Consider the following 24,406-nt stretch of genomic DNA (forward strand, 5'->3'; position numbering starts at 1 on the left):
TTCCTTTCCCTGGGCCCTGTTTTACATTGCGCAGGAGGTGCTTCCAACACCAGAACCAGCCTCTAGCATGAAATAAAGAAGTAAAATGTTAGCTTGGTTAGAAGTTTAGAATTTAATGTCCAGTTTCCCTTGTGGGTGACCTATAAGCAGGACTTATGTCCGATGCCTCACAGTCTAGGGAAAAGAAAGGACTGAAAGTCAGCAACTGGCAAGGGGGTGGTGGTAAAGAGGAGCTGCCTGGTCCCCCAGATACCACCACTGCCCATTCCAGTCTCTGCTGGGTTTGTAAAATATGTTACTAGGGCTTACACAGCCCAAGTCCTCTCTAAAGATCTGCCCCAACTGCAGCCATCACTGTCAAAAATTGTGCAGGTGCACAACAGCAGCACTTAGCAATGGTGGATCCTACTCTGTCTAAAAACAAATTTCTTGGGTAAAGAACACCACAGATGCTTTTCAGTTGCACTGAAATAGGATAAAATGGTGGCATGCAATTTGGGAGGGACACTTCCACAGTTCAGGGGTTCTCTGTGATGTGATGCAAGAAAAAGAGCCAGTGGCTCCTCTGCATCTGGAAGATGGTCTCTCTGCATTGAAACCCACAGCATCACCTTCTAAACTTGCCCATACAGATTGGAAAAGCAAACACACCTTGTTTTCAGCCACCCTTGCACCAGGCAAGAGTGGAGGTAAAGCATAAGCATCGCAGTTACAGTGCAGAGGAGGCTGTACACAGGAGCAGACTAAGTTTTTACTGAGCTCCAAGCAGAAGCTCTGTAAGTAGTTGGGATGTTCCAACAGATGTTCTCAGCACTTGGTTCTTATCCAAACCCTCCCTCAGAGGCATGTGTTCCACTCAAGAGGACCTTGCTTTCAGTGCATGTATTCGTCCATAATTGAATGTGCTGAAGCCCAAAGCTTCTTTACCTCTCAAAGCTTTTACATGATTCGTAACTTCAGCATGACACTAGCTCTGATGCTTCTGGAGGGCCAAGTAAAACCCCTCCTACTCCCTGAAATGTTAGGCTGGACATAGTTGACCAGCCTCATTCCTTGTCCATGATCATCCTGCCTACTCAGCTGACTATTAAATAATTAACCCACACTGAGGAAGAGGCTCCTTTCTGCCTTATGGAATGGGGACTCAAGTTTTCAGTGTGAAGCTCCTTTGTACTGAACCCAGTATGTCCTAGAAATCTTTCTGTGGGCAGCTGTACTCTGTATAAACAGTAACATAAACAACAGAGATTAAAGGGGTTCATCTCTCGCTGTTTAAGAGAAACAAATACAACTGTTACAAATCATTTTGGGTTGATAAGGGATTTGGGGTGAGCAAAGCTGAACCCTGACTCCATGACCCAGTGGCATGTATCCAAGCGCATTAAGAAGAAGCTCCCGGTGGTCCTAAAGCTGGGCCTACAAGCCATGCCAGAAGGGCAGAGGCACTAGTGCTGCAAGGCTGCACTTCAGCAGCACTGCACTCCACTGTGCCTCCTGTTTGGAGTGGCCTCCCCTCACTTACCAGGGCCTAAAGTTGGCTGCACCAACTGAAGCTTAATCCCAAGTTTTAGCACAACTCAAGCAGGTGGATACCTTCATACATGCACACACTAAATCTGTCCTTTTCTTACACAATTTAGTAATTTCCTTAAATAGCTGCTGCTTCCAAAGATCCTTAGCCCTCCCTCTCCTTGCTTTTAAGTTGCCTTTTATTTAGAATTCAGGCATTTACATTTCTAGGATGGGAAAAGGACATTTGTGACAAGATGTTCAAGACACCCCTATACGTGAGAAATCAGGGGACAGGAGTTTAAACTAAAACACTATGATATTACTGGTCTGTACTGCCTCTTCCTGCTCCACAGCCCATTGCTAGAGGAGTGAGGCAGCTGCTCTCCCTGGTCCAGCACTGTCAGATACCCAAGGCAGAGGAGGGTACTCTTCTTGACACCTGCTCATTTAAAACGTCTGGATTTGCAGTGAGAGAAAAGAGAAAATCCCCTTTCTTTGTCCTGCCCTCAAGATCAGACTGACAAGGAAGGCTGTTGGAAGATTTTTTTTTTTTTTTTTTTTTTTTTTTTTTTGTCTTGACTTCTCAGCAGCAAAATACACAAAACTTTCCTGGGATCTCAATGGGATCCTCTGGATATTTCATTTAACAAATATGCTGCATCTGCCTTCCATTTTTCCTTGTACCTGCATGCAATACACAGCTGTTCTGGTTTGTCTTGTAACTACAGGACTTTGGTTTGTCATAAGGTAACAGAAAAATGCTTTATCTGATGTGATGTAGGCCAGATTTCTGAGAGACTTTGGAAAAAGATGCTCACTGGCACGGGTGACTAGACCAGGCCCATCTACTTCAGGGCCTTTGTAGGCCAAAAAGGTGCACATTTCTTTTGCAAAAAAGAAAATTACCACAATGTCAGAACCCAAAGTAACACGGTTTTCTTTGAATTTTTTCTACCTACTTTTCTTATCTTTCTACTGAAAGAAGAGGTTTACAGCATGGAGAGTTGCATCAAACAAAACTCTGCTCAACAGCCTTATCTCAAACCCACAACATGTTAATTCAAGGTTGTTACCTCTTCCATCTCCTTTCCTTGCACACTAGCAAGCAAACAAAATACACAAAGGGCACATGGAGAAGCCTCAGTGCAGTACAGACAGGACAGATTTTCTGATTCAACTTCAATCTCTTCACTTTCTTGTTTTTCACAGACACTAAGAAATATGTACAACTCTTTTATCTACATAAATTGCCCATTTCTAACTGATGCAGGCTTCAATGGATGACCAGCAGCATTGAAAACAAAAGTTACTTGAACTTCTCCACTCTCCATAAACACAAAGGAAGACCTCAGCTGGCAGCCAGCACGCTGCAGTACTGACGCTGTTCCTAAACCTACAAACCAGTCCTCAGCATGTGCTGCTGCAGACACTTATCTGCACTTTAAATGTGTACACCTGAATGTTTCTGAATGTGCAGAAATCAGGCAATGTAAATAAAAAGCAGTTTTAACATGACACAGAGACACAAGGTAATGCTCCCTAGGCAGTACGCAGCTAAAGCTTCAGCCGACAGCAGGGGCTACATGACAGAAATGCTCCATCGAGCCAGAGCTACGGCTCTGCAAAACTGTAAATGATTACAGAATAATGCCCTGCAATCAAAGAACAAAATGTGTGCTGCAGATTAATCACTTTCCAAGACGGGAAAGGAAAGATAGGCTCGAGAGATAAATCTGGCTGGAGTGTTTATGCAAGCGTATCGTGCTCCTTAGTACTGAATGTCCCAGAACTTACAGAGGAAGTAAACAATGTGCTGGGGGGGTGTGCGGGGGGTGTGCGAGGGGTGTGCGTGTGCCCGCGCTCACAACCCCAAAGAAGACAGCTTGTGAAAAATGCTGAACTTTCAGTTATGAAACACCAGCGTCGGGAGTCACTTTATTGCCAGCTGTACTGCTCCTGCCTGGGAAAATCTAAAACAAGGAGCCCTTCAGACACAGCCAACGCTTCTCTCTGGCATTTCAAGCTTCCCTACAAAACTCCACAAGGATGCCCACGGACTCCTGAGCCCTCTCCCCCATGGCGCCTCAGCAGCTCCAGCAGATGGGCAGTGCATTTGAAGGCAGGGGCTGCAAGCGCTTCTGGTTGGGATTTACTTCTGGAAGCAACCTACACTTCCAGCGTCCCTCTAGCATAAAATCACACTGCTTTTGGCTGTTTAGGCAATGCCAGCTTTCATGCATTCCTCTTTTCTCTGTAAACATATTTACATTTCTAACTCCTAACTGCCTTAACACTACACAGGCATTTCGAGGAAAACTCTACCAGCCCTTGAATTACATGCAACACTCTGACAACCAATTACAAACACAGTAAACTTACAGCAATGGGTGCAGGAGAAGCTGGTGATACGGATTTAGTTCAAGGGCTGCACAGGTTTGTTGGGAAGGCTTTCTGCAAAAGTTCACCAGGGGCCTACGCCACAGTAGACTGAGCCACCAAAGTGACACACATTACAAAAAAGTTAGAAAATCTTCATGCTGAGAGTTTTAGTTGTCATCAATGGCTTTGGAAGAGGTAGGGACACCATGCTGCAATTCCTCACGAGAGGATGATGGTCTTATACCAAATTACTTCCACACAGGAGCAAATAAAAATTTCCTAAAAACTAAAGTGAGAAAGAGTGCTGGGGTATGCAGTGCAACAGTGCTGCATATAGGGAAAATACTTCACAGAAACCAACTACTGAGGTTCCTTCTCCCTGCAAATATCTGGCTCTGCGTTAAAACAAATTAACAATATGCTACTAATAACAAGACTGTGATATAGCTGTGAGGTTCCCCTAAAGCAAAATCCTAGCAATGCTAGTAATTGATTCAGCAATGTGCACCAGTGCAATGGCACAGGCGTCTCAATTCTTGGGAACATTACATCCACTCTAATTCTCCCCCAAGGTCACCACAACCATCAGAAAATCCCCATATGTTGTGACCCAGAGGGCTGTGTCTAAACAGCCATTATCAATAGCCTGGGAAACTGAAGCACTGCACCTGAAAGGCATCAGCCACCACAAGTAAACCCCTCAGCCAACCAACCTGCCAGAGTGGCTCGGAGAGCAGTGGCAGAGAACAAACTGCAGGAGAAAAAGCAGGGTGTGCTAGATTTGCCTTTGTACTATTTGTTGCACTGTGTGCTTGCATACGCTTTATTGCAATGGAAAGAGGACGGGACACCCTGTTAACATGATTAAACTTTTTGTCATGAAGGAAGAAGAGACTCATGGATGACACACTCTATGCCCAAGCTCTTTAATAGGTCAATACAGGGTTGTTCGCACCAATAAATGACTTGGTCTAGCTAGCACCACAATTCAGTATGAGTTCCTCAATCTAATTCTGATAACAAAACCACTCTCATCAGCTTCCCTAGATGTGAAGGCATTTTACCAGAACCATTAAAGACCAGGCCTGAAATTAGCATCAGAGGCAGAAGGTACAAGAAACCATGAAGCGGTATCAGAAAAGGTCAGCTGTATCATCATAGTTTCAAGTCTAAATCTATTCATCAAGTCAGAGGGTCCTTACTGGAGGAATATGCTATGACTATGGACTGTACATTTTCATGCACTTCTATGCCTTCTATCTTTTCTATTTTTAGTGAGGAACTTGAATGTCTCCTCTCTTTTCACAGACAAGGAAGGAAAAAGGAACAGCCCCTCACCATGGAAATAAGAGCAATTACTACCTATACCATTAAATACTTTAGGGACAGCTCAGTAGCCCCATTAATTGTAGAATCTTACACGCTGTTTGGTGTCTAGGTCAGGCCACAGAGAAGACATCCAAGTCTCTCTGAGACAGGGCCCTCCATCTCTTACACAAATGAGCAACTTCTCAGTACCCAGTATCATCAGAAAGAACAGGATTATCCCAATGACTAAGGATTTGCACATTGACAGCACCAGGACTGCTTACCTAAGGGTGGATCAGTTAAAAATATAAACAGTGTTCTAAATTATAGGTGGTGCTGTGAGCCCCACCTACACCTTGTATTGTCCAACACTTCCTACTACAAAACCCTGTTTGTTCCTCAGCACTAATAACTTTGCAAACCTGAACTGAAACTGGGATTAGAAACAGGATAAGTGGTCCAGGATAGGCAAGCAAGACACAGGAAATACACAATCCTGGGGCAGGGGGGAAATGTGGAATGGGGAGCTGGGGAAAAAAAAAAACCAACCAGACAAGATGGACAAGCAGAACAGATATGAAAACCAGTGGTGGGGGGCAGAGGTGGGGAAAGTCATAGGAAAAGGAAGGAGGAATGCATGGAGCAAGACAGGGAATCACAGAAAAAGAGACTGGGATGAGAGAACATAGTAAGGAGCTTGGGGAGGGGAGAATATGTGGTGCTGGGACAGTGCTCATCAGGGCAGCCTATGGATACTGAGGAGGCAAAAGACACAGATAAGCACACCCGGAAGGGCGTATTTCTTTACTCGGAGCCAAGTGCAACAGCTATGGCACAGGGCCCACACAGAGAGCACAGGGGATGAGCTGAAACCCTGAGCACTCCTTGAAGGATCCAGCCCACCAAGGAGAGCGGGGGTAGATGGAGCCTGTGAGCTCCCTACTAATAACATCGTCATCCCTGGCATGAGAAGTAATAGCAAGTGTTAGAGGCAACTTTATTTCTGACATTTTGTACTTCCCAAGCACTTGACTTTTATCTTGATACTTTTTTTCTGTGTAGATTTTTTGGTAAATAAAGAACGCTCTTATTTGGTACTTCTGCTTGGCCCTTCACTGAACAGTGAGAACTATCCACAGAGATACTCCAGTGATCTATACTTTGTAGTCAAACCATGCAAAATCTCCCTGGCAGCTCCTAGACAATGAGGAGAAACCAAAACTGGCATTGCTTAAACCCACCCACTGCCTCATGGTACTTCTAGGGAGAAAGCTGCTGACCCCCACAAGTCTGTAATCACCTAGAAGAATTTGTGGTCTGATACCTGATACAATTTCCTGCAAAAAATAAGGAAAATGCCACCTCTGCGGCAATGAAAAGTTTTTGTTGTTTATTTTTTAAAACCAAGCACAACCAACAGCCACCAACAAAAATGTAAAACCAGAAAGCAGGCACTCAAAGCTGGATAAATTTAGTAAGATGTCATGACTCAACTACAATTGAAGGAAATCCATACTTAATTTCTCAAACAACTGCTATCACACAATTCAAGCAGTGTTCTTCCTTCAGGCTGAGAAGATACCAAACCCACACTATTTCTCAATTTACTACTTTTTCCCTCTTTTCTTACTTTCAATTAGAAAACATTGTCATTCGACATGCTTAGTACAAGCCTGAATAGAAATGACACGTGAGAAGCTTTTGCCAGGGTTAAGTGCCGACACAGCTGTTGGAAAAACCCAAAATGAACATTTTATCCTGGCCAAATCAGTGTTCTTTTCACTATTTATACTCTTGGATCCAGCAGCTGCAAGTGACACTACAGGTCATGTTGTCCAAAACGGACAGGGAATCTGAAGATTCTCTCAAGTTTTGGAGGCTTCTACTTTTGGAGTTCCTACTTCTGTTCTCCCTCTCAGTGCTTCACAGCACTGCTGCACCAATGCTAATTTGCTGCAAGTTTAAGTAGAAAACCAAACTCTGGTCTGAACAGACTTTTCAGCTAAAATTTCCATTCTTCATAAAAAAGTGCCTTTTTCCTGCTTTCATTTTTCAGCACCATAGGATCAACACTGGCTGCTCAGCTGATAATGCCCCTCTTTATTTGAAATTATTTTTCTCCTTTCACCACCCACATTCATCTGGGACTTATTCAGTATTATTCTGCCTGACACTGGTCCAAGACAGCAAATAATTTCTGTAACTGCACAATAAGCTGAGAAGACCCTAACAGAGCTGCTTCATTGTCTAAGAACCCCCTAACACATTGAAAATAAGGCTGAAAAACTTGTTAGGACGCTAGATACAGCTGTGCCTTTAACAGCACAACCTCTCTGGTATTTTACATTTGGCATCTGGCATTTTACAAGCAGGGAAGCATTTCTGCTGTACTTTGGCCTTCTGTCATCAGAGAGAGGTGGAGATTTATGCCCTTTCTCCTTCTAAATTAGACTACTTCAGTGCCCTATTTTATATTCCTCCTGACAGGTCCCTATTTTGTATAAAACAAAAAGTACTACTGTCTTTTTTTGCATGGCAAAAGCCCTTTCCAGCTGAAAGAGAAAACTCCTGCCACTGAGTTAAGTGGCAAGATACAACTTCACAGTTAAAACTGCGAGGATAAAATAATTTTGCGGAGGAACATATTAATTTCCAGCAGGATTCGATAAAATTATAATTCACTGTCCAGAAAAAGACTAAAACATTAAACATATTATACTGAGAAAGTCAAAATAGGTCATTCAATCAGCATTATTCCCCCTTCATTTCACACATAATACAAAGCAGTTAAGTAGTTTCTCTTGCAATTAGCATCATCTTTGTCTCCTTGGTGTCTAAAATACACTGGAGATATGAAACTGCTCTGACTGTACTGCAGCCCAGGCCCTGCTTCCCACCATCACTGACTCCTCAATAAATACAAAGGTGAAATCCTGTCTTCAATTATTTCAACAATGATAATTTCCTTTTGTTACTCCAATTTCCTGGTCTATCATCTCAAACAATAGGCCTTTTCCCTCTGATTAAAAAGGAGTACAGGTGCACTCAGGAAGAACCCCAGCATTCTCTAGCTGCTAATGCCCATCCCACTCCATCTTCCAATCAAGAACACATTACCTGGCAGAGCCCTGCAGAAAGTGGGCTAGAAACAGCCTCCATGAGGAACGGCGGGGTTTTAAGAGATCTTTTGTGGATGTGAGAAGTCTGACATATGCTTCAAATGCATTTTAATTTAGAAGAATGTTGGAAAGATTTTATTTATGTTTCTAATTAGGTAAACAATATGCTTCTTCCACCTGCTTTGAGCTACCCCACTAGGCCCAGTAGACATCAGATGTCTATGAACATACATCAGGTTGATTTACACCCTACTGCTAGCTCAGAGAATCCTTCCTCCTCCCAGTCCCGTATGCCACTACCTTATGGACTACACACTTCCCCTCTTCTTTGTATGGAAAATGGCCTCACTGTTGATTTTCAAATCCCTTCCTAAGCACCACAGCTCCCTTCCCCATAGCTTTATATAGTACAGTTCCTCATAAAAGATTTCTCTCCTACCCCAAACATGCAAACCTTCTAGCACATTTTAATCAGAAGTATTTTTGCCATGCATGAATCAGGATGCAAGAGCACTGGGGCAAGAAATAAATCTCAACATGCCACGGGAAGTGAAAAATCACACCGTCAACATCATGATGAACATAATACTAGGTCAGAGCTTTTGGCTGCTGCACAAACCAGGCTGGAAACCTCTGGCCCAATTCATGCAGAGCTCTGACACGACTTCCATTTGCAAATCGAAGATTTTAGACGTAGCCCACTTATACTGGGCTGAGGCTTCGAATTCAAAAAATGCTTCAGAGTTTTTACAGCTCCTCAGGGGCAGCATCATTATCAGTGCCAATGTTCCTGTCCTACAAAGGCATAGAAGGGTCAGCAGCCTCTCATTGTAGGTCTTGATGCATACTTAAAGAAGCACCATTCACTCTGAAACCTGACATCTCACACAAACGGTTTTGAGTTCCCCCATACAGTGAAACTCTCAGGCACAACAGATCATGTTGCACAAAAACAGGGACAGCAGTTCCACATGTCTCAGCTTACAAGCATCTCAGGACACGACTTGAACTGGCGTCACCTTCTTGTACAAATTCCTGAAAAAAAAATTCTCTGAAAATTAGTCAAGGTCCAGAGCAGTTGTGCAGAATAAACAGTGAGTTATAGGCTTTCAGGAAACCACATCACTGCTGTCTGCACAAAACCAGTCAACAAAAGTGGTGATAATGTGAGAGCTTGTGAAACACTCACAATAAGACATTCTTTCTTGAGCACTGTTCTCACTTGTCAGATGCCAAATTTTATTTACTAAAGCATATCTGGAACTTAATACGTGAAACTGATAAATCCTCCATGAAGTATTAGCAAATATATTTACACAAGATTGGGGTTCACACAAAGTCGGAAACTTTTGATCTGGATTAAGTCTCACATTTAAAGGTATGTTTACACTGCAAATTTCAAGTAAGAAAGTGGAGTTAACCTTGGTCACAACGCGTCTTTGGAGAGCTGCAATAGGTGTTTGAAGAGATAGTGGGGAGAAGAAAATACCCCAGATACAGCAGGATTTAAAAGAGCTGCTATGTGAGTACATATCAAGACAATTCAGTCCACATTCTAGACAAAACAAATATGGTCTTGGAGTTCAGCCCATGTCCTAAAATTATTTCTTTAGAATAATACATTTATTCTTCTGCAACCTATTTTGGAAAAAGCATAGAAACCAACATGATACAGCACAAGAAAACTAAGTTATAAGGGCAAATGGTCTCCAGAGTCAGAGGTGCTGACTGTCTAGACCAGGAAAGCAGCTTGTATTAGATATTACTAGGCAATTAATACATTTTTAAACAAAGCTTTGTTTACTTAAGTATGACACTGTTACTAACGCTCCCTGGTCATACTCAGTCTCACACGGGGCTCAGGCTGAGCTGCAACCAGGATTTTTGGCACTGCTGGCTTGAGTCTGTCCAGCACTAATGCGAATGCGTGCTCCTGCCTTGACACGGCCTTTAGCAGGGATGAGACTCAGACCTGCCCTCTTTACTTCATCTACCCATGAAAGCTGCACTCTCATAAACCTACATCCATGCCAACTCTTCTTCATTGCCACTCCCAGCTGAGCAGACGCAGCACCAGGACGCAGAGCGAAGCCCCAGCGGACACCTCCCGACGTTTTTGGGTGTTCCTCTATCTGTCCTCCCACAGCAGTCTGTCCTCATCAGTCTTCCGACTTATCTGTTGTCTCCCACTCCTCTAGGGCTGGGATAAGCAGATGTTACCTCCCTGCTCAAGCCCTGGCAAGCAATTTCACCTGCCCTTTTCTGCTCACATGACTCAGGAGCCAGCAAACCTGCTGAAAACTCTTTCCTAGCACTGAGTCCCACCCACTTATCAGAGTCCCGGGAGTGCCATGGCCTCCGCTGCTCCCTAGAGAGAGACAAAGAACTGGAAGGCCAGGGATGGGGAGTCAGGCTGGCCTGAAGACACTGCAAGGTTGAGGGCTGGGTTATGAGGAGCCCCCAGGCAGACCAACAGCACAACACAGAGTCTGAAGACAGCCTGAGAGGGAGATGTCAAAGGAGAAAAATGGCTTCTTTGGCAGCACTCCTCCCTCCTGCCCTCATTCCAGAGCTCTCAACTGGGTTTTGGCATGGAGACGTCAGCAAGGACCCACCCTTCAGCCCAGCACGGGCAGCGGGTGAAGGGACGCAGGAGTGGCGTGATCCAGTGACTCACCCCACGGAAATGCACCTGACCAGGCGCAGCACGCGCGTGTGCAGCAGCCCCAGGCTGCACAGGCAGAGCCCTGCACCCACAGCCTCCTGACCCCAAAACTGGAGGCACACACTGCAAGGGCCCTGACAACAAACTGTCAGTGCCACACAGTGTTGTCCTTACTTCAAGTGATCCTTCCTCCACCAGTTTCTCCAACAATGGTCCGTGGGCTGCCTCTACCCTTCTGTACCAGCATGCACCGTCCTCACACCTCTCTTTACATGCAGCGAGTAGAAACTGCACCATCAGGAGAAAAATAATAAAGAAAAGCAAAATAATACCCTGCCAAATAAACATGTTCATGTGAGAACCCAGCATTCCATAATTCAGCTCTAAAGTATGTAGCATGTTGTGATAGAACAAGCAACCCATTTAATTTGTTAGCACAAATCTGTTATAAGACCTAATTTTCACAAGGCATTTCTTTACTAGTACAAATCCACAGAAAGGCATTTTTCTGTCTGTGAAATCTTAAGAAGATATTTGAAAAAGTATTTAAATAGCCTTTCTTTTTAATAGGTACCAGCATACAGATAAAGAAAATTGCCCCAGTAAGCAAAGTCCAAGTAGGACACACACAGACAGAGTTATTAAGAACACTTCAATGCTACTAACTCCCAACCTCCCTCAAATACCCTGCAAAACAGCATTATAAGCATATCAATCCTTAAGCAAATGTGCAAGGTGAGTGGCCCACAGAAAGGACTCTGGCTTTGCAGGGCAAGATGGGCTCCTCCTGGACCTCACAGCCAAGCACACCACCAGGAGAAACCACTCTGGCAAAAAGCAATGCTCTTCTCTAGCCCTACTGGAAGGCAGCTCCCTTGCTATTTCACACCAGGGATAACGCAGAGCATGGATGCAATCACTCACTTGTTCCCAACTCCTCACACTGTACCTGCATTGCTTTTCATCAGTCCTGTAGACTAATCTATCCCCAACCAAAACTGCCAGCTACAAGCCAGCCCCTCACCTCCCACAGATGTGCAACATGCAACCCTCCCACTGGTGTAACAAATGGGAAGGATGGAAGTGAAATAGGACATAACATCCCCAGAGTGTCCTGAGAAAGGAATGAGAAACTGGGATATGGGGAATTGAGGCACGGATTTTTTTTTAATACTGGTATTTGGAAATCGTACAAATCCTCTCTGGTTCTTACACCCCTCACAGGTTAATGATCTGTGACAGCCTTTACTCAACACACTGTCCAGGAGATAACTTGGGTAATGTAGTTTAAGAATACAGCAAGACTTCTGCTGTTGCTGGAGATCACACTCCACTCCAGCAGGGGCCTGTTCTCAATGGCTGCAGGAGCCCCAAGGTCCATCATCCTCCTCCACACAGAGCAGAAGATGACCTCCCTGCAAGGCACCACAGTGTGCTCCAGCAACTCCAACATCCCCTCTCCAGCCTTGCACACCTGAGCTTTTCCTATTCCCTCACCCCAAAGGGGCTGAGGTCACATCACCACAGGACTCCAGATGCCCCTGCAGCTCCTGGCAGACTGAGAAGCACGGCTCTTTCTCTACTGCCTCAAGCAGATGAGCAAGAGCTGTACCCACCCCTAGCAGAAAATGCTTGGAAACATGCAAGTTTGCTTGGGAAGGTGTTGTCAAATAAATGCCAAATACACACAGGTAAGGAGTTGGTGCCTATCAGTGGTACAACTGTATCCCACACGCACAACTAGAACATCAGGAAACTGCTGCAGCCATGCAGAGAAGCACGGGATACCCCAACCTGACTTCATCTGAAGCAAGTTAGAACAAAACATCTCACTCTGAAGGAAAATCCCCTTCTGTAGACAAGCCACTTTTTAATAATAAGTGCTAAATGGACTATTCAAGCAGGTAATTAATGTTAATTAACATATGTCAGGCCATAAATTGGCTAAATGCACCTCATTTTCCAAGCTTGGTGTGTGGCAATACTCAGGAAATTGTAACCGAACAGCCTAAGTTTGTAGAAGCACAAAAAGAAGAGCAAATAAAAGGTTAAGCATAATCTTCACTTAACTCATGGTGTGCTGAGCCAGCAGTACAGAAAACTGCACGACTATGCACATTACTCGACCACTTCATTTTGCTCCTGAACCGCTGCGCTATGCACATATTGTCAGTCCCAAGAAAAGCCACATCCAAAACATCCCTGCAGCTCCCTTAGCGCTGCTATCGGCCGGGTCTTTATCGGGATCGTCACTGTGTGCAGGACCTGGATGCACCTCCTGTTCTAGGGCCTGGCCAAATTGTGCCCCTTTCCAGAGCCAATTTGGGAATAGCAGTTTTCCATCGAAAGGGGAACAAATCAGCAGTGGGAGGATGCTCAGAGCTTGCCCTTCTTCAGACAGGGCACCTCCAAACAAGGAGGGCCCCTTGCCTCTAAAGCAAAGTAATATTGCCATTTTGTAACGCTGCCCTTGGGCACATTTTCTGTGACAGACAGAGTAGTAAGGCTTTTTTAAAAAGTGGGAGAGAAACAAGAACATGCAGAGACTTAAGTCTAAGTAGCAACTTGCATTAGGAAACACTTTCAGTTTCTCCTTTGGCAATTCGCCACTACACCAAGACCAACTTTAACTGCAGTGCAAGTAAGAAACAATCCTCACAAAAGATTTTCCATACTTCCACACAAAATAGCTGGCTGCCAAAATCTAGCAGGGCACCTTTAGGAGGCTGCCACCTAGAGAAATGCTTTGGCTGCTTGTCCTCAGTTTTCCCTATCTCCAAGGCAATCCCTTCAGCCTCCCTTTGAAGCCAGCACACCCACCGTAGTTTTCTGGGGTGGTTTCACACTTGTTCACCCCATCCACCCCAGGTGAGCCGGCTGAAACCCACCCAGCCGCTGCAGGAGGGTGCAGGGGGGCTGCCGCAGAGCTGCCTACCTTCCAACTCTGGACTGCTACTTTGTTCACATCAGCACAAAGAGCTTTCACAAAACCACACAGCTAACCCTAATCACTCGCCTTTCTAAATGCACCAGCACGTGCCCAGCCTCCCCTAATCTCCCAGGATTACAGCAAAGTAGTGTAGCACCACCAAAATGACCCGAATACAAAATGGCCTCGAGAGTAAGACACCACTCACTTCACCAGGACAATACCAAGCAGAGGCAGGATGTCCCAGGGCAGGAGCACCAGGACATTCCTCGTCCCCAGCCTCAGTCTCACTCAGTGTTTGTTCAAGCCAGTACAATACATCAGATATAGCTGCCACTAAGGTGATTTAATTTTTACTGGCATTAACCGGGTACTTTCAAACACACAGGTAAGAGGAGAAGCCAACCTCTGACTCTTGAGCTTCCTATTTTAAATATGCTCAAATTTTAAATATGTACAAATATTGACACTAATAGATCTATTCTAGACAATGTCAATTGCTGCATGACTGTTTTAGGTAACCTTCTGTCTCTGAACAATGGAGGGACATCGATTCCAGCATTTATCATGCAGGTCTACCTGGCAGTGATAACTATCCAGCAATACTGCATCATCATTGATTGGAAGTTTCCCATTCACATTAAAAGTTGAGTTTATCAGAGCCTTACCAGCTGAAGACAGTCACCAAGGTGATGTGTTTATGTCTGCATTTACAAGTCCTTCAGCAGAGGTGCTCCTCACTGTCACACTGTGGATCAAACAATGTGAGTGATTCTGAGAGAGCTACTTACTTGGTCTCTCACTGCTCTAATAGCTGTCAGCTGCATGCATGAGCTGGGGAAAAGTGAGATCTCTGATGTACATTACAGATATGAAATAACAATATGTGCTAATACCTACATATGGTTTCTACTGGAAAATTTAAAGTCATTTGTTACTGTGCTCCTACAGTATACTCTTCTTTGATGCAAGACATTTGTTATCTAGTGGTTTCAACCGCTGGAACCACACATCTCTTTACACTGCTCAGCACAAAAGTCACTTACAAATGTTTCTGAGTATTTTGTTAAAGCACAACATAGTAATGCTTTGATCAGGTAAGATGCTTAAGCAGCAAGTTTAAGCACACAAGTAATCCCAGTGAAGCCCCAAGGATCCATTCACGTGCTTAAATCCATGCTCTCCTTGGTAGGTCAAAACTTAAAATAATCAGGCTACAGCTTATAACTCAAACCTTTCTGTACAGATGAATAAGGCAACACAAAAATATACTTAAAAAATATAATAGAAGGCTGAAAAAAATATTCCTGCTAGCAGTTAATTGGGAAACAGAACCTTTAAATAAATAAAAAAGAAAAGAAGTTTAGAAGTCAATACAGGAAAAAAAGAAACTGATGCAGACTCCAGTTTTAAGTTGCCACTCCTGATGAAGACTTTGTGTGTCAGTCTGAGGAAGGAGAAGTAAGAAGAAAGAGAGTGGTGTTACTTCCTTCTCACATTTTGCAAGAAGATGATAAAAAGAGACTGACACATCTTGCATATCAGCATCTGGCTAACACATTTAGACATCTGTCTACATCACTAGCAAATTTCTCAAGCCTTTTCAAGTCTCAGTAATTAGAGAAGAGACTCATGCATTTGGTACACCAAAGGGACTGCAGCCCTTTGGAACATACTGGCCAATAAAATGTGGTAAGAAACGTACAAAAACCTCCCCTTCAAACTAAATACACCAGCAGTTAGTGTTTATCTTCTGTGGGGAAGATGAACACAAAAGGTGGAAAACAGAACAGGCTTATGATACGAAAAACAATTCAAAGCAAATCACCTACATTTAAATTTGGGAATTGCTGGTATCTCTGTATAAAGGACGAGATTCATAGTCTTGCCATATCGCTTAACAAAGAGGAAAATAGTCCCCCTAGTGTACTCTCCATGTAGAAAAGACTGTTTCACAAGATAGTGCTCAAGAAATTACAAAATAACATTGTGGGAAGAGGTATGGATTTACTTAAACTGTAGTAAAACTGGGCATCTCTACTACGTACACGGACCAAAAGGTTTTCCGGTTTCTTATTTCAAGATTACTGAGGGAAGTGAGTGCTTCACCTTAAATACCTGCAAGATAAAACTTGGTTTTTAAGTCAGCACCCTAGTTTTGTGACTGCAGGACTTCGATTGGGTAACACATACCTGAATGAGGAAAGATCTAGTCATCAGGGAGCTCTGTGAAGTACCTGGAACAGTCGCCTGGCACAGTGAATTTCACAAGGGTGAAACCAGCTCACCCTCGGATCTGTTCCCCCCTCCAGTGATGACGAACACAAATACCGACCCTCCCTAAGTATTCAAAGAAGCCGATACCAGAACATGCATGGAAACCTCTCCAGTGGTTCGGAAGTGTATGGGATTGTACCAACCGGGGCAGCTCGTGGCACGCAGGAGTGTCCTGAGTGTGGCACCTCTGCAGCACTGCACCATACACTGCTGCCCCAGTCAGCTTCAGGCACTATTAACTTAGCCCATGTCCCACCGGGGCCAGGGGGAAGCAAAGGAGATTGTTGGGGGGGGGGGGGGTGTATTGGGTAAACCTTATCCAAATTACCAGAAACGTAATATATGCCTTCCTAACCACATCTGAAATATTCACTTCTGCTTTAATGCCCTAGGCAGGGAAAAAAAAAAAAAAAGTGATAATTGTAACTTTAATTTATAGCTCTTAAAATAATTGTTTAAAGAGAATAATCCTGGCCATGTTTACAGATTATGGTGTTCAGCACATCTCACTGGAAACAGTATTAATATTTCATATATGATAATACATAGGTAATAAGACCAAGTTATCTTTTTCCCTTTGTTTAAAATAACAATTTTCCCACTCAGTGGCAGAGCAGAATATTGTTAAATGGGCTTACTGCCTTCAACAATTAATTTAGCTGTGTAAAAATATTCTAAATTAAGATGAAAGCCTCCTAACACAGAACTATCTTCTGCTCATTTAAAGTCTCGGCGTAACTAGCAATCTGAAGAAGTCCAATGTGAAAAGCTGACATTAGTTCCTGAAGAGTTTTATTCATTACCTGTGAAGGAAACAAAGATGATAATTAAGATATAATGTGTTTTAACATCAGGAGACTAAGATGGAATCCCCGTACAAGAGTGTTGCCTCTGCACAAACTAAGCTACTCTCCAGCCAAGAAACTGAAGTAGCCCTCTTCTGAGCGTATACACACTTGAAAAAGAAACCCTAGCCTTGCTAAGGAATTACATTTTCCAGTTTTAGATGCCTGGCAAATTATTATTATTAGCTCCTGACCTCCCCTTTGCCCCTTCCAGTATGGCCCTACCACCCACACACAACTGCACCCACTGTTAATGTGACCGAACGCTTTACCCTAACTTCAGAGACAGCTCACAATCATCAGAGGCAGAATTTGCTGCTACCCAGTGTGCGTGCATCTCCTGAGAAAGGTCATCCTAAAGGCTTGTGAGAAACTTCTGAACTAAATTACAACAGAAGAATCTCAAGGGATCCAAGTTTTTAACATTTAATTAGCTCCAAGTACCAGTTAATGCTGCTCAGCAAAGGAATCAATATCAAATTAACAGTATAAATTGTCAGAAAAATTGTGACAATATTAAGGATGCTAATCAATGTAAGCACTTCATATTATGGCCCAGATTCTGCTTCTGCGAAAGCAAAAAGGAGTTTTGCCACCAAATTCAAAACATAGTCAGTCTCATTCTTAGGTACATCTTCATTTGAATCAGATAGTAAAAATTACTGAAAATTCAAAGTACCAGATAAAAATGCTGGATTTGTCATAACAGCTGACATCTAAAGCCACTGCTTCTCTGTGAAACCAAACAAGTTATGAAGGTACAGACCGTCCCTGGAAGATGTAACCCTTTATCACACTCTGCGTCACACTTGTAAAGTCAGATCAAAATTCAACACCTAATACAGACACAAAAACTGTAAAAAGAATGTGTGGTTTTAAAAGCCTTGTCTTCAACTAGCTACGCCAGAGATAAACTTCGTGTTTGTATTTTCCCCAGCCTGAGACAAGTCTGTCAACTAAATACTTCCTCTCCTGTGTTTCATTTGTAAGGTAAAAATCATACAACCGCACTTCAATTCCTATCAGCAAGTCCTACTCAGGCACCAAAATACAAGACAGGGCTGCTAGAACAGAAACTGCCAGAAATGTTTCATCTGTACAGTATTTCTGACTATTTTGTATACTGAAAGTTACCACCTGATCCAAACCTAGATAGATTCAAAGAGAAAATTTAATTTCTCTGTAAAAGCATTGAACTTGCTGGCAAATTCACCTTCAGCCATCCATACAAAAACTCAGTGTCAGACGCCGCTAGCATCGGCCCTCAGCAGCAACTGAACCTTGCCGGGATTTCCTTCTGCAAACAGTACTGGCGTCAAGCAGCACCTGCATTTCTGTACAGCTGCAAGTACGTGACATTTTGGCATCCAACAGACGCTGACAGATGAACAGGAAAACGAGAAGAAAAAAAAAGCAGTTCTGGAAATCACTTCAGATGTTCTTTACGTGCAGTTCTGGCTCCTGGTAGGCCTTAAAAGACTCTTTCTTGCGGGTAAAACCCTGCCTGCCTGCAACGTGCTTTTGCACGCGCTGAGTAAACGAGCCACAAAACCAGATTTTTTTTTTTCCCCTCACTTATTAAACCGGTAGTACTCTTAGGTGCTCAATGTCGCAGTGCTGGACAGAAAATGCTGGGCTATCAGTAGACAGTGCTCTCATACACTGGCAACGCAGGAATCGTAAACCAAGCATTCCAGGGGCTGAACAGCCAATAACTCCATGCTTTGATTAACTTTATGAAGAAATGTCAAAACCCGAATTTCCCTCTTCTGCTTTTGAGGAACACATGGGCAAAAAACTGGGGGTTTCCTTGACAAAAACAATAAAGTCGTTCTGCATTTGAGCTTTGAGATGCAGACTGACCATACATAAAAGCAATTCTGCTCTTTGCCAGCATGAGTTACCTTTGCTGTTACCATAACTTAAAAAAAAAAAAAAGGCAAAACAAAACCCACACACCTTATAAGTATTTTTCATTTTTCTTTCTTTCTCTCCCTCTCTCTTTCCCTGCTTATGTGCTCGTGCATCACAAAAGCCAACTCCGCTCCAGCGTGTACTGTGCCCCCAGAGTCAATAGCCCTCACCGCCCGTACACAGCAACAGGAAAGAGATAAAACTTTCCTTAATCCCTCTCTTAAAAAAAGGCAAAGCCGACAGGGCGACCACCATCAGCACGACCAGCACCAGCTCCCGGCGGGCTGCTGCCGGGGCGAGCCGCCAGCACCCCGCTCCGCGGCCGCATCCTACACGGGCAGCCCGCCCGTCGGGGCGGCGCGGCGGGAGCGCCGCGGCCCCGGGATCCCGCCTCACCTTCCACCCGGCCGAGCTGTTGCTGTCGCCCTTGTCCTTGAAATAGGGCACGCAGCGGACCATCCAGTCGTAGATCTGGGAGAGAGTGAGGCGCTTCTCCGGGGAGCTCTCGATGGCGCGGGTGATGAGGTCGGCGTAGGAGAGATTGCCCCACGCGTTGCGCCGCGACGAGCACTTCCTCGGCGCCGCCGCCGGGCCCCCGCTCAGCCCCCCGCCGCCTGCCGCCGCCGCCGCTCCCCCCGGCGAGAGGCTCGGTCCCTCCGGGCCGCCGCCGGGCAGCGGGGCCAGAAGCCGCGCCGCCTCCTCCGGCACGGCGGTGGTCGCCGCCGCCGCCGCTACTTCTCCGGCTGCGGGGGCCGCGCTGCCGACGGTCATGGCCGAGCCGCCCCCCTCCTCCTCGTCGTCCTCCTCCTCGGGGATCATGGAGGCGGCGTCGGCAGTCGACTCGCCGGCGGGCTTGGCTGGGCTGGCCTGCAGCTCGGGCCTCTGCAGGGGCCAGGTGCAGGAGCGGGGGCGGCTCTGCGGCTCGAACTCGGGGTCCAGCTCCACGTCCAGTGGCGAGAGCGGGGCGGGGGGCGACGCCTCTGCCATCTTGGCCTCCCCCGCGGACGGCTGCGGGGCGCTACGACGGGGCGGGAGGGCGGCCGCCGACCCCGCTCCTCCTCCGCCGCCTCCTCGGTGCCGACGGGAGCCTAGCAGGCGGGGGGCTGCCGGGCGGGCATGCCGCGCTCCGCTGAGGGCTGGCCGGCTCTCCGCTGCACCCCGAACTCCGCTCTCCGCAGGCGATGCGCACGCCGGAGCTGGGAGGCGGGGGTAGAAGGGGAGGGAGAGAGGAAGAAAAAAAAAAAAATTAGGAGCCGGATTAGATTAGGAGCCGGAGCGGCCGCGCAAGGCGGCAGCACGGGCCGGGCGGTGCCGGAGGTGCCCGCGGCGCTGCCCTCCGCGCCGGCGGAGCGGCGGCCGCTCCCGCGGTGCGTGTGTGCGTTTGTTTATGTTTCACTCCATGCGGATGCAGAAGTAGCTCCGGCGGGAACCGCTCTGTATCCAGCCGAGAGAGGACCCCCTCACGCCCCCGGCGCCTCCGAGCTCGCTCCTCGTTCCTTCTGCAGTTATCTTGCCTTTTGGGGGGGGTGGCCCTTCGCGCCCTCCGTCGGCAGGAGGGCAGGGAGAGCGGTTCTTTGGGTTACGCCGAAGACTTTTTCCTTCTTCAAAACGCCCTAAAGGGAGCCGAAGTCTTAGCATACATCCAACTGCACACTAGCGTAAACCTGTCACTTTGCGGTGCCCCCAAGCCACAAGCAAGCACCCCCCCAAAATCTCACAGCCGGCGGAGCAGGGGGCAGGAGAAGGCCACCCCAGGGGCTGGTCCGTTAAAAAAAAAAAAAAAGTAATAAATCCTTCTTCTTGCAGGCAAAAAGCAAACACAATGGGAACAAATCAAATCGCCAGTCTTCCAACAGGTCCAGTAGCTTTAAGCCCTCCCTAGGGCTGCCAAAGAGAATAGGTTTTGTTCCAGCATCAACACCACATTCATAACCTCCTTGCTCCTGCTGCTGCCATCTTGACAGTTTTTCCCCCCTTCACTTAAGTCATTTAAAAAGCGCAGGCAGACGAGGCAGGGAAAGCCACATCGGGAGGGGCGGGAGGCGGCGGGGGGGTGCTGGATCGAGAGCCACCTCCACAACCGGCAGCAATCGAGATCCGAATTCACGGGAGGAAGAAGCAGCGCTGCTGCATGGTTCCTGCTGCTCCTGCGCCTTCAGCTTCAGAGAGCCTTCCCTTTAAAGGCGAAGGATGGGAAAACGGCAGAGCGCCCGCTCCCCCTGCGAGCAGCCAGCGAGAGGCAAGCGATCCGCCCGCGCCCAGCCCGTCCGCCGCCGCAGCCCGCCCGAGCAGCCTGTCACCCTGCTCGCCGCCGACTTCCACATCCCTCCTCCTAACAACCACCGGCAGCAACACAAAGTTATAGACACACGCAGGGAGACTCAACCAAACCTCACGGCTCTGCACGACCCGCCCACGGGCGGGCGGTGCCGCGCCGGAGCCGCCCCAACGGGGCGGGAGCGCCGGGATGAGGGGAGCCGCCGGAGCTGGGCGGGCGGAGAAGCTGCCGGCCCCTAGTGGGGTAGCGCCTCTCTGCCCGCCGTCCCTGCGGCTGCAGAGCCCTGACCGCCCGGCCAAGTGGAAAGCGCTCAGGCCTCTCCAAGTACCCGGTATATCTTTCCAAGAGTTGTATTAGGCCTTTTTCTTTTCTGTACTCGTTTTCACTAATCATAAATTATTGGTGCACGAGCTCTTCTGGTAAACTTTAAAATATAGAGCCTAATTTAGTAATTCTTTGAAAACTTTCACTCTGCCTGTGGGTGATGCCAGGAACATGTTCAGACATGTCCACACGTGAATACAGTGCCACTCTACCTCCACCATGGAGGCCATGCCCTAGCAGAATGCCCTTCAAAGTAGCTCACTTGAAGATGTTGTTAATTATGGGTTGAATAAAGGGGTGACCCACAAAACCAAGGAACATAAAACTATTAATATGGATGTAGTTATAAATACTTCACATTGCAGCTTCTGTGTATCAGTTCTCACCTGGCTTGATATCCACCTAGACTGTAGACTAGATTTAGTCCAACAGTAGCATTGTTTCTGAGACAAGATACAGACAATAGCATGGACTGAGAAGCAGTGTGCTTCTGAAGCTTTGCTGGATAGAATTAGCAGGCAAATTAAACTAGTCCTGATGTATTGCATTATAGACAAATAGAGAGATTTGAAAACTATTCATTTTTGTTAGAAAACATCAAGGCCCTGATTCTACATGCCTTACACTGCTGCTAAGTAGGGCCTAAGGCCCTAAGGGTCTAGTTAGGTTTTGAATCCAAACGCCACTGAAGTTAGGAATAATTTAGTGTGATGTTATTACAAGGGACAGCATTTCACTATGCATACAATTAACCCCTGGTTATCTAAATATACCAGGAAACACTGAATTAATCAGAATGAATGCAGGTTCAAGTAATGGAAATAATTTTCACTGCAACTCCATTTTGGGTCACAATGTTGAATGCCTTGCCATGGCTTTTGTTGTGACATGGCCCCTACAGGAATGCAAGGCAGCTCAAAAAGACACCAGCCACTCTGCAATTGTGACACTGGCATTCATTTAGCAGTTGGTAGAGAGGAAAACCCCAGTGGCATTGAAGAGCCAGCAACCAAGTTCAGACAAAAAGGCATGGTGAGAAGACACTTGATCCAATACCACATCTCCAAGGAGGCTTTTCTTGTAGCTTTCAGCAGTTAGCCATAGAAGGCTGCCTGTGAACTGTGACTGGTGCTCAGCCTTTTCCTAAAACTAGCTACTGTTTGGGGCTGATTTTGACCACTGCAGAAACTTCCACATGGAGTGCATCCTGAGGTTCCAGGGAAGCATTAAACTTTGACCTTGGGCTGGGTTGCAAGCAGCAAATCTAGTCCTAAATGATATTATCATCTTCATTTATTTATTTAATTGGCATTGCATTGCTCTACAGGCACTGCTATTAGGTCTCACTGTACTGGATGAAGGCCCTGCACGTGGTAAGAAATGCTCCACTCCCTGACAGAATTGCAGTCTAAGTGATGCAGGAGAGGGCGGGAGAAAGGAAATAAGTAAGTAGTAACCCTATTAAAAAGATGATGGACTGAGGCACTGAACAATTACATGACTGTACTGAGGTCATACAGGAAGCCCATGCCAGAACTGAGAAATAAAACTGGATCACCTGAGTGCCAGCCTTGAGCAAGATTATCTCTCCTCTTCAGAATTCACTGGTGTATCAGCCACACAACCTTTATCACACGTCATGGTACCAGTTCTTCACAGCTCCATGCAGCACGTGTGTGCCCATGATAATGCAGTTTAGGGGCAGAATTAAAACCACAGTATTATTTTTCCTACACGTTTTGCTTATGAAAAGTGCATGAGCAAAACAGAAAGACACAGGAGCTCTGCTTATTGTGATTCTAGGGCTGGGCCCTCTGAAATACACATAAAAACTGATCAAAATTGAATCTAAAGCTCGCACAATTTTCAGTCTCTTCCTTTAAGTACTTTCATGCCCCAAGGGTGGGATTTTCCAAAAGGCTCCATTTATGGGAGTTTTATCACTGACTTCAACAGGAATAAAGTTAGGCCAGCCCTCAGGCCATTTGAAAGCCAGCTCACTTACTCTGCCTACTTAGACTGCGAGTGTTTTAGGGCTGCATCTGCCTCTCCTTTTATCTACTATGGCCGCTCAAGCTGATGTGGGGAACCCGTGCCTATCACGGTGTCTGGATTATATGGATCTGGCAGGGTCACAGTCACAAGGCAGCTAGAGAAGTGCAGGTGACATTTCTGGCTTCACCTCTCACACAAATATCTTAACTGCAGAAGCAGGGTTGGAGATAAAGTCTCATGGGGATGTGGGAGACCTGGAATTTCTTGTCAGTACAGCATTATGGACATCTCCTGTGAAGTGTACTGCCGCTCAATAAATGAATGTTATATTGCACCTACCTTAAACAACGGCTGCATTGTCTGTGTGGACCTCACACAAACAAGCATATCATGGGTTGTTTTGTGAGGCACCTGCAGCCTGGTCTCCGAGCAGTTTGTCCCCTGCAATAACCCTGTGTACCCCTCCCATTCACACCGTGAGAGAGTGGCTCCCTTTGCGTGTTTTTGTTCTTCCCTCAGTTCCCTACTGTGTCCTTTAAACACAGACTGGGCAACAGGCAATAGCCTTTATGGCTGATTCAGGGCAACCCGGATGCTGATGATGAGAAAGAAATGTCATTTATAAACCAGCCGAATTCATACCCTGAGACTTTAACTTTTTGGCCCAGTTTGGCTAAAAGTGGCTAATGGGTTTCGCAGTTGTTATGGAAAGATTGGCTGACTGGCAGACACAGAACAAGAGTCCAAATTGTGCCATGGAAATTGATGGGTTTGCCAAAGATGGCCACAGATTTCTAACTATAAAATTTTCCCTGAAGTGACGAACAGCAATTTAAAGATCGCTTTAAGTTAGCTTCAAGC

The 24,406-nt window shown here is 45.9% G+C and overlaps 1 protein-coding gene across 2 annotated transcripts in view; it reads right to left on the reverse strand.

Moving 5' to 3' along the window:
• FOXO3 (forkhead box O3) overlaps positions 1–21,289 on the reverse strand; it is an 89,644-nt gene extending 68,355 nt beyond the window's left edge. Inside the window, exon 1 of one of the 2 annotated variants that reach the window (XM_030235829.2) lies at positions 19,345–21,289. In XM_030235829.2, the coding sequence (XP_030091689.1) occupies positions 19,345–19,935 (591 nt within the window). In that variant the 5' untranslated portion in view covers positions 19,936–21,289. Of the gene's footprint in view, positions 1–11,157; positions 14,497–19,344 lie in introns of those variants that run through there. The other variant, XM_050971932.1, reaches the window with a different exon arrangement.
• Positions 21,290–24,406: the final 3,117 nt, after the last annotated feature.

This window comes from Serinus canaria, chromosome 3 (assembly GCF_022539315.1).
Source record: "Serinus canaria isolate serCan28SL12 chromosome 3, serCan2020, whole genome shotgun sequence".
Lineage (NCBI taxonomy): Eukaryota > Metazoa > Chordata > Aves > Passeriformes > Fringillidae > Serinus > Serinus canaria.